The sequence below is a fragment of the Typha angustifolia genome, chromosome 4 (genome assembly GCF_048772165.1).
Source record: "Typha angustifolia cultivar Huaian chromosome 4, ASM4877216v1, whole genome shotgun sequence".
Taxonomy (NCBI): domain Eukaryota; kingdom Viridiplantae; phylum Streptophyta; class Magnoliopsida; order Poales; family Typhaceae; genus Typha; species Typha angustifolia.
The window spans coordinates 2,179,409-2,190,828 of NC_133242.1; the positions used below are offsets into that span (position 1 = coordinate 2,179,409).

Sequence of the window (11,420 nt, forward strand, 5' to 3'; positions counted from 1 at the left end):
TAACAGGATAAGAGTCAATGTGAAATGGAAGCCAAATTGAGAGTCTCTCCTCCGTGCAATTAAGGATAGTAGTTCTGTGTTTCGTCAATGACTACGTGTATACTTTATAGTTTAAAATTTTCTATTTCTTGGGAAGGATTTTGGTATTTGAACGTTGACGCCAGTTCTCCTTGGTTCCTGAAAAGGGGTGTAAAGGCGCCGAGCTTGAGGTGCGGCTCGGCTCGGCTCGAGAGGTAAAAAACTGAGTTTGGAGTTTTAAAGGATCCAATATCTAACATATAAAAGATAAGAATCCAACTAACAGAAAAGGGCAAAATAATACTCTTTACCAATGCGAAATTAATTGAAGCTAAATATCATCATCATCATTTCGTGGTCTAAGAGGAAAGATGAATCCTTCTTATATAACTTATATGGACTTGGTCTATTCTACTCTTTCATCTCGGAGACCACATTAGACTATATATAGTTTCAAATCTATATTATTCCCAATGTTGCTCGATATTTTTAAATAAATACGAGGTAGGCTTTATTTAGGAATAATTAGGAAAAAAATACTTTATTTATGACTCAGAGTACTGTTACAAATAGCTCAGAGGTATTGCTATTTTGACCAAATCGAGACCGAAAAGAGATTGTGGAGAAGGTAAGCTTTATTGTCGATGGATATATAGATAACCAGTCTAACCCGATCCGTAACGAACTCGATGAAATACATAACTTCCAAGGAGATCTACGAATAATCTAACCAACAAATCCTCTTGAATTTTGGATATATTGTTGCTCTTGAAGAAAGCTTTCCAACAAATCCAAAATCACCGGATTTGGATGGTTAAATCTCAAGATATTGACATAATAGTGGTTGAAGGTCAATTGAATCATAGCTTAATAGCCCTCCAATGGTTAGACGGATGCTAGATTTAGTTCTTAGTGTGAAAGGAAAAAGTTGTTATAGAAGAGGGTGGTTAGAGGCTGGAAAATACCAACCAAACTTAGACAGTGGAAGAAGGGATGTGGGAGAGGGCACCAATAGCTAGAGAAAAATAGAGGAGGAGAACATAAAGGCCAAAGCCAATTTCAATATCATCATCATCCAATTAGCATTTCCTCCATATATATATATAGACTCACCCTAAGAACTCCTCAACTAAGTTAAACAACTCTAACAAATCCTAACAAATCAACAACTAAGTCAAAACCCCAACAAATAGGTCAAAACCCTAACAAATCAACAGATTCGGAGAAGTCGTGAATATCAAAGTTGTAGATCTATTGGCAATCTTATCCAACTGGTTTGATATTATTTGGATATAGGTAGAATATTCTATGTTTGATATTATTTGGATATGAGTAAAATATTCTAGGAATATTTTCATGAAAGTGTGCCTAGATTTAATTAATTAAATAAAATACTAAACTGCTAAGACTCTAACTAAATTAAATAATTAAATAACATAATTAGACTCAATTCATTGGGCATAATCTCCATTTAATGTTATCCGATCTGACTCGATTCGCATTAATATAAAACATAATATATTTTTTATAAATAATCTAAAAGCTTATATGGGCATGAATAAATAACTAGGTTTGAACTTATCATCTCATATCAAATAAGAGTTTTGCAGATTAAAATTGACGTTAGTATTTAATAAAATGCAATTAAATTCTCATTTCTTAAAAGGAAAAAGAAAAAGAAACAAAGGTGACCCTTGACAAAGGGAGGAGTAGTAGTACACTAGTACTACATTGATTGCGAAGTTTTTTTGATTGGAGACCTTTTCTTGATATTATGCAAGTTTACTTTCTATTTATAATCTTGGGTTTTTAATTTCCTTTTTGCATGTAAATCCTTCTTAAATATTCTTTAAATATAGTTTTTTTTATCTATTAAATAGTTCCGATTTCAATTTACAATTATAAAAAATGCAACCTAAAATTATCTAAAAAAATATATGGATACATGCAAATTAGAGAATTTTCAGAGATAAACATGCAAAATACCTTATTAAACTCTAATAGCCCGTGTGTAGGGGTGTAAACGACCCAAGCTTAATCTAGCCTGACTCTGATCAAGCTTGGATTGAAATTAATTTCGAGCATGACTTTGTGATTAAGCTTTAATCGAAATAATTTTAATTCGAGTTAATTTCAAGCTTATTTCGAATTTGAGTCGAGTTCGATTTTAAACGAGCTGCTCAATTAGCAATTTCAAACCTTATCAATTCAAGTTATTTTCAAGCCTAACTAAATTTGAATTGATTTAGGTTTGAATTAAACTTGAAATAAGAACTTAATTCAATTATAAAGATATAAATATTATTAAAAATATAAATTATAAGCAATACAAATACTTGTGTTACAAAATCACAACCAACCAATATATATATATATATATATATATATATATATATATACATTTTCAAGCCTTATCCAACCAACTCGGAATCAAGCTCGGCTCAGCCTATTTTCGAGCCGAGTTTGATTGAGCCTTATCAAGCCGAGCTCGAGCCGGCTCAATTATTTTGACTATTATTATTTTAAACAAAGGTTAAAGTAAGGTAGGAACCATAAAAACTCCCTAAATGAATTATAATTTTGAACATGGTATGCGTGTTTGTGGGGGTGTTGACTCGGAGTATGTTAGTAGACCATCAAGAGGTTTTCTAGGTCTTCTCCAAATGGTGGACTCACGTATTGTCTCCCACGTTTCCAAATCAATGGCGTTCATCCATTTCCAAGTAGTAGCGCATCTAGGGGTGAAAACGGGTCGGATTAAATCCGACCCGACCTGCTATCCGATCCGATTCGGATATGGATTCAGATAAGAATAGAATTTTTGAAAAAAAATTCGGATACTGATCGAATATATTTTTCGGATTTGGATACGGATATTGGATATCCGTTTACCCACATATTTTTTTAAATGATTTACAGTTTTTAGTTTACTTATTTAAATAGTAAATATTAATATTGTTATTAATTATACTTTATATATTATTTATAGAGATTAATTTCTCTAATTTTATATATTTGACATACAAAAAAATTATTTGTTATAAAACTCTTAATAATTTTGTGTTAATTATATCTAAGTAAAATATTATAATTATTTTAAATTCAATCAATATCCGTTTAAGATCTGATTCTTTATCCAAAAATTAGTATCCGTTTAGTTAGGATATGGTTTTAAATTTTACTATCTGTCCCCGAATCCGTATCCGGACTAAAAATATGGATCCGGATATGAATTGAGCACTATCCGATCCGTATCCGTTTTCACCCCTACTACTGATTCATATCCCTTCTAAAAATCGCGTGGAAGAGGAGGTGTTAAGTTAATAGTAGAAAAGGAATGGGCATTAGGTGTTTACACTCAGTTCTAGTAAATAATTATAATTTATTAGTATTTAATAAAAAATAAAAATATTTAGTAAAAATAAGTAATTATTAATAATTAATGTTAACGTACGGTATATAAAAATATGAGAAGTGCAACTCTATCTTTTTAAAATATAAAGTGAAATAAAAAAATAGATAATTTTAGGAGAGTAGAACTTATTTCATAATATATTTTCTTCGTCCAAATACTATAAAATAGTATATTTTTAAAAATTATTACTTTTTTTCTCTATTTCTTTATCAATCAAATGCGCTCTCAATATTAATATATAGTAGAGAAGTGAAGCATACTACATGTATATATATATATTATAGAAAGAGAAAAGATATAAAGAAATAAGTGGTTGGTGTTCCCTGGAAGCAATTTCACCATTTCAGTAATTAAACGGGAGATGTCATGCTCACGTCAAAACAGAACAGAAGACCAACCCAAGAAAAGTAAACTCTGCTAGCGTGAAACACAAGGCAAAGACTTAACATCCATTGGTGGTCGGATCGATCTAGGAGGAAATCTTCTATATAAATAAGCGCATCGAGTTCTCTAGCATATATATATATATATATATATATATATATATATAGAGAGAGAGAGAGAGAGGTGAATGGGGCATCATCATCATCAAAGTAGGAGGATTACTCTTCTCTTGTTCCTCATCTCCATTGCTTCTATTCTTTGGTTCTTCTCTTCTTTTCAAATATCCTCAGCGTCAGCGGAACCAAGTACTTGTGATCCTTATACTGGGATTTGTAGTGACCCTGTCATGGGAAACAATCCTCCTCCCTGATCTTATTATCACGTAGATTATTAGACTTCTATATTTGTAGAACTTATTATTCGATTTTTATTTGATCTCTTTGAGAGAATAGTATTTTATGTTTGTTATATTAGAGTTTCTGAGTATGGAAACTTGTATTCCTATAAAATTACTCTTGTATATCTATCCAATGTGTCAATGATTCAATAATTATTTCTAATCTAATAATTTCTTCCTTTTCATCAACCGATTGAAAATTATACAATATTTAATAAAATTGATCAGAAATACGGGCTGGGCGGAGCCACGTACAATCACTAGTATTGAAAACTAAACTATGTAATAGAAAACTCAAATTTGATTAATTGAGAAAATTTAGATATAGTCTCTTTTTTATACCTAAATAATATTAATTAATATATAATATTTTATAAGTATCTCTATATGACTAGAGATATTAGGAGCGATTTATTTTAAAATATTTGGCTTCACCTAAGCTGACTTGTTTATCTCTCCATAAAATATGATATTTTTACAATATATTGAATGAAGTCGTCACTTTTAAGTTTTAGGACTAAATCAATCAATTGGTCAAATAATATATTTAAATGACAAATTTAGCCTTTAATTAATCTGGAAATAGAATCTTATTTTAGCAATCTATTAATATGTATCGAATCGTTATTGGTAGTTTGTATTATTGTAGTATTCAATAGCGTTAAAGATTGTTGTTCTTTCTCTAATCTCTGCCCTCGATCACCTATTCCTATTAAATCAACATTTTAGAAAAGCTTTCTTTTTAATATTCAACTTAGTTTAAACTTTTAAGTTGGGTTGAGTTCAAATAATTGTATCAAAACACTCCTATATATATATATATATAAAGTTTAAACTCATGACTTTTTACTCTAATGTTTAAACTGTTATAAGAAGGATTATTTTTACATAAATATCATTAAAAAATTTAAAATATCATAATTATTACTATATTTTTTAAAATATTATAATTATTACTGAATTATTGTGCTATTTAAAAAAATATCATTCTGTTAACAAGGGTGTGAAATGCAAATTTTCATACCAAATTTCATTGAACCATCCGTATCCCTCAAAGATTAACAAACAAAAGAAGGTTTTCCAGTCTCTATCTAAGTATCTAACATAATTTAATTTCAAATCCAATAGGGAAGGGTTGCACAAGTCCGGTCATGTTCATTAAAATATATACTTAAATAGTTTTAAATATATTTATTAGAATTGGGTTAAATACTGACCTGATCAGAAGTCAATTCGCTGGGCTATGAATTGATTTGGTGGTTCACCCGATTAAATAGCTAATTTTATAGAAATATTTAAATAATTTTAAAAATTAAAAAAAAATATTTATAAAAAGTAGTATAGTGTATGTATATTCCTCAAAAGCAATATTATTTGTATGAACTCTCTTGACACTTTTCAAGTTGTCATTAAAGAGAAAAATATTTTTTTAAAAAAAAGTGATTTATGCATACCCCTTGAAGCTGGTTCGATGACCGGCTTTATTTATACTAAGTTTTAAGACTAATTTTTTCGAGACATTATTTTATTATTAGATCCATTTTGGCCAAAAATATATAAGGAGTCTCTCACTAGACTAAAAAATGTGAAATGAAAGTATGAAGCCAAAGACCAATGTTTGTGGTCGAGATGCGAGGAAAGATCATTGTCATTCACCGTATAGATAATAATTGCTCCTAATAAAAGAGAGTTGAGGAGAAGGTAAGCTTTATTGCCAGTGGACATATATAATAACAAGCATTCAGAGTATAGATAATAATTGCTCCTAATAAAAGAAGAAGGAGAAGAAGATCACTGTAGAAGCAATTCCCTGATGGTCATCATCTGGGATTCCACATCCTTCATCTTCATCCGATCTCTTAGTGACTCCTTTGCGCATGATAGTCCAACTTTGAGAAGCCAAGTTAGGCAACGCTCTATCCTATTACTCGAATTGTTTCCTTGGTGAAGATCAACTATAGTTTCATCTCCAACTTCTGTAAACAGAGAGGGATCCACAATCAAGGTGAGAAGGGATACTTCTTTTGACATTTCCTTCTCGATGAAAGTTTGAAGGGTAAGACCATCTTGGAACATGTCATCTGTAGGCCTCCTTCCCGTTAGTAGCTCTAGCAGGAGGATACCATAGCTGTAAACATCACCTTCAGCTGACACAGGGCTGCCCATCCCATATTCTGCAATTTACCAATGGCCAAGAAATTAAAAAATATATGTATGTATGCTATTACTCTCTAAAGCAAGAAGGACCTAAACAAGTGGAAGAAATTAGAAAAAATGAAGTTTGATCTCCTTTTTTAAGTCTTCTTATACATTCTAGTTATATTAATGTGTATAAACACTTGAAAGAAAACGACTTAGTATCATTACCAGGAGGAACGTATCCAATGGACCCCTTAACAGCAACCGAATTAGATGGATCTCGATACGCCATGTTGCTGCTTGTTCCAAGGAACCTTGCCAGGCCAAAGTCTCCGACACGCGCCGTCATATTTTGGTCAAGAAGGACATTGCTTGGCTTTAGATCACAATGGATAATTGGTATCTCGCATTCATTGTGAAGATAATTCAGTGCGGCAGCCACATCTGTCGCAATGTTTACTCTTTCAACAAGTTTTAAACTCCTCGAATAAATCTTTGCATCAGCTTCTGGATGCAACCAATTCTCCAGGCTCCTGTTTGGCATGAACTCAAAAACCAAAGCTCTAAAATCGTTACCTCTGGAGTCCAAAGTGGCACAAGTTGTCAAGATCTTGACAAGATTGCGATGTCTAATATTCCTCAAAACTTCACATTCTGCCATGAAGGTCCTAAGGGCTCGTCGCTGCTGGAGATCAACCACCTTGACTGCAACTACAGTTTCCCCATCAGACAAAATCCCTTTGAACACAGCACCATGTGCTCCCCTGCCAATCAAATTTTCCGAAGAAAAATTATCAGTTGCCTTCATCAATTCCCTATAAGAAACTCTCCAGTGATGATCCCACGAGGCCGAGGGGATCATAGACAAATGTTGCTTCTTTGAACTTCTTGTCAGAAGACAAGTGATGAACATTAGGACCAACAGTAAGAGTCCACAGATGACCGGGACAATTACTCTCAGCACAAGTGATCGATGCTTCTTTGATGTTTGAATTGAGCAACGAGGCAAATGTAAATCCATGACACCCCCACAAAGGTGGTTGTTTCCAACGAGTGATATTGCACTGGCATTCTTGAAGACCCCTTGATCTGGTACTTCACCATCAAGATTGTTGAACGATAGGTTTACAAGTTGCAGATACCGAAAATCTGCTAGGAAATCGGGGATAGAGCCGGAAAGATTATTATGTGATAAATCCAGTATCTTCATGCCTCTTAAGAACTTGAAAGATGAAGGGATAGCTCCTTCGAAGAAGTTGCCATTCAAATAGAGATCTTCCAACAACTGACAATCACCTATGGCATCAGGAATTCTACCTGAAAACCTATTGTTGGAGATATCCAAGAACCCAAGGTTCTTCAGATTACCCACTTCTGATGGCAGTGACCCACTCAAGGAATTGTTTGATAAGCCAAAATAGTTGGATAAAGAAGGAAGACTAAGGATTTCTTTGGGAATGGATCCAATGAGGTGGTTGCTACTAAGATTTAAGAAGTTCAAGGTCTGACAGTTTCCAAGGCTTATCGGTATTTCACCTTGCAGTTCATTTTTTTCAAGATGGAGATCATTCAACCGGGTGAGATTACCAAGGGAAGATGGTATCGTACCTGAAAGTTTATTGCTAAACAAGATTAAAGCTTCTAGGTTTGTGAGTTTGCCAAAAGACTCCGGAATAGTGCCAATGAAGTTGTTCTGCTGAAAACCCAAGGTGTTCAAGTTTACCAGGTTCCCAATCCCAGGAGGAAGGGTCCCAGTAAGCTGATTCTGCCCAAGGGTTAACATTTGGATCTGAGTAGAGAGATTGGTAATTGAGGTAGGTAAGTCACCTGCAAGGTCGTTCTTATTTAGGCTTAGCAGCTGCAACTGAGTGCAGTTAGCCAGTGAAGAGAGAAAATCCCAATCGCTTGCCTCCCTAGCTTCAAGCTCGTTGTACTCCAAACCCAACCAAAAGAGAGATTGCAATCTACCAAGATTTGCAGGTATTCTTCCACTAAATTGGTTGTGACTTAGATCAATGAGCCGAAGCCCAGAAGCATTGGATAACGAGATTGGAATAGGACCTTCGAGCTGGTTTCCCACCATGCCGAGGAATTGGAGGTTAGGAAGGGTATCGCCTATGTGGAGAGGAAGTGTTCCAGAAAGGTGATTATTTATACAACTCAGAGTCTGCAGAGATGATATATTGTAGAGCGACAGGGGAATGGCGCCTGAAAGATTATTCTCAGACACTTCAAAGAAGACTAGGCTCGTCAGCTGGCCAAAGTCCTCTGGCAGGTGCCCTTCCAGACGGTTTCTCGCTAGATCAAGAACAGCGAGAGATGATAGGTTGGTGAGTGATGAAGGGATCAAACCACTGAGGCCATTTCCTGAGAGGTCAAGAAAACTGAGAAAAGCAAGGTTACCCAGCCAAGGAGGAATAACTCCTGTGAGATTGTTGTTTGACAGAATGAGGTTATCAAGGGATAGGAGTTTACCTACCGAGGATGGAATCTCCCCGGTAAGGCCGTTGTTAGAGAGATCGAGATAGCTTAGATTCAGGAGCTTCCCAATCTCGGCGGGAATTACACCGTCGAGCTTATTTTCGGCAAGAGCGAGTAGCTGGAGCGAGGAAAGATTTCCGAAGGAAGGTGGTATGTGCCCTGTAAGGTCATTGGCTGATAGATAAAGCTGCATGAGGGAAGGGATGTCTCCCAAGGATGGCGGTATCTCGCCGGAGAGATTGTTGTAGGAGAGATCAAGCTGCAGCAGGGATGAGAGGCTCCCCGCAGGCCAAGATGGGATGTGTCCTGTAAGCCAGCTAGAGCCTAGATTCAGCACCCGCAGCTTGGGCAGGGAGCCGAGCTCAAAAGGGATGCGTTCGGAGAGCCTATTATTGGTGAAATCGATACCTACAAGATCATTGCATAAGCCTAAACTAGAAGGAATGGCTCCCTCCAAGGAGTTGGAGCTCAAGTTAAGGAGATGTAGGCTTCTTAGCTGGCCTAACTGAGGGGGTATAGTGCCGCCGAGTGTGTTGTCTGGGAGGCGAAGTTCAATAAGGAAGGTAAGATTTCCAATAGAAGGAGATAGAGGGCCTTGAAGGCCCTTGGACTCGAGGACCAAGGATGTCACCCTTCCCTTGTTTTGGCCACGGCAAGCGACGCCAGGCCATTGGCAGAAGGGAACGGTCACGTTCCACGACCTTAGGAAGTCGTTAGGATCATGGGTTATTGCTGCCTTGAAGGCTAGGAGAGCACTACGGTCGGTTTCACTACTTCCCAAAGCCTTGACGACGGGGGACTGGAGAAGAAGAACACTAGTTTGGAGGAGGAGGAGGTACGAGCAATAAATCTTTACAGTTGGGCTAAACACTTGCGGGGGCTTCATTAAGAAAAGTTGGGAAAGGAGACACATGGAAAAAAAATACTAACTAATCACAGAAGAAGAAGAAGAAGAAGAAGAAGATCAGAGCGCGATGAGGATATAGATACAACCCTGACAATGACTGACCCATGATGGTAATGACCTTTTGTCTTACCGGACGTGGCAGTAGAAGACTCTTGACTTTAATTAGTTTTCAACTTTCCACACGATAACAACACTTTCGTCGAAGGTGGAGAATTCTAGTATGAAACCAGTGGTCTGAATCAAATGAAAACTTCTCGTAAAGATAGATCCATTTGTGGTCGCGCTATCAAAAATTTAAGGGACACATTAGACTAACTAAAAAATATAATAAATATTTTGAAAGATGAGATCTATTATATGCTATCAATAAAAAGTTGCAAACTAAGTATTCACTTCACAGGAGGAACACCATATAAAAACTTCTTAGTCATGTTGTGATTCAGAAGGAATAGTTTGATCAAAGGCATCAACGTACCAGTGAACAACTTAGAAAATTCACCTGTTTTATTCCTTGCACAACTTTTAAAGGTAAATATGGATCCCGAAAAGCCAAGAATGGAAGCAATGGAGGTCACAAACAAAAGGCTACTCCTCCTTGGAGAATGGCTCGGTTCTTTTTTAACTCCTGTGACTAGTTTTTCCTCTCCTTGGGGCCTAATTAGTAGTAATTTAATCTAATAAAGTTTCTTAAGCTAATCAACAATTTAAGAATACTTAGCAAAATACCATGTTTCATATGTTTTCTCACCTTTATTATATGTCTCCGGCTATTATTAATATCAAGAATTGTTCCTTCTGCGAGAGATAGCCTTTATTTTCGATACATTTTGGCACCAAAAAAAAAAGAATAAATTTCTCTATGATCAGACCCATTTTGGCCAAAAATTAAATTTTAAAGAGTCTCACTCACTAGCAAATTTTTATTTAGTGGTGCTAATTAATACCTTCTCTCGTACAACGATAACTCATGTAGCATCCAAATTATAGGTATTTACCCTTCGTATCCATCTATCTGTCACTCTTCATATCTAAATTATAGGTATTTAATAAGAACAATGAAATTTAAATCCTATAACGGATTCAACGGATGATTATTTATATGTGTAAATTATAATATCTAAGTTAGTATTGTTTAGCATGTTCTTTTACATAAAGACCCTCAATTTGTTTTCTTTTACATACATGCTCTTTTAAATTTTCATATTTATATGTATACCTTCCCCCTTTATTTTTTAAGAATTATATTATTTTAATATTTTATTAAACAAAGATAAATAATGTATATTATAAAAATAAATTCTTTCTCATAAATTTACCAATCACAAACGGCCAACACGGTGTATATCTTCTTGCAATTGCTACGAAAGTATCAAACAGTATAGTTGAAAAGTAGTCTACTCTAAGTATACTCTCGTGTGAATCCAAGCGATTAATTTGTCAGAAGCAATATATAATTCCCTGCTAGCTTTGATGGAAAGGAAGAAGTCCAACCATCTCGTCGTCCCTCTATATAACTAACTAAGTGCACCATTCATCTCCCCTCCATCCATCCCCAAGAAAGCCTATATAGTTAAGAGAAGAGATGGCCCATTACAGGGGGAGGAGGAGGAGTACTAGCACTGCTACTCTCTTCCTTCTCATCTTCATCGTCACTTGTTCCATTCTTTGGCTTCAGCATC

At 35.2% G+C, this 11,420-nt stretch overlaps 1 protein-coding gene across 1 annotated transcript; it reads right to left on the reverse strand.

Annotated features, from left to right (window-relative positions):
- Positions 1–5,899: 5,899 nt before the first annotated feature.
- On the reverse strand, positions 5,900–9,771 carry LOC140759632 (uncharacterized). The gene is made up of 2 exons (XM_073096243.1): positions 6,582–9,771; positions 5,900–6,388 (listed from the first exon to the last, which is right to left on the reverse strand). The coding sequence occupies exons 1-2, from the start codon at positions 9,745–9,747 to the stop codon at positions 6,006–6,008; spliced, it is 3,549 nt and encodes a 1,182-aa protein (XP_072952344.1). The 5' UTR covers positions 9,748–9,771; the 3' UTR covers positions 5,900–6,005.
- Positions 9,772–11,420: the final 1,649 nt, after the last annotated feature.

What these genes read in the sequence shown, in the direction of transcription:
- LOC140759632 (XM_073096243.1), bottom strand. Translation starts at nt 9,747, where the DNA reads ATGTGTCTCCTTTCCCAACTTTTCTTAATGAAGCCCCCGCAAGTGTTT. An exon ending in CATTGGATACGTTCCTCCTG is followed by an intron (nt 6,389 to 6,581) that starts GTAATGATACTA and finishes GGTAAATTGCAG; the next exon opens with AATATGGGATGGGCAGCCCT.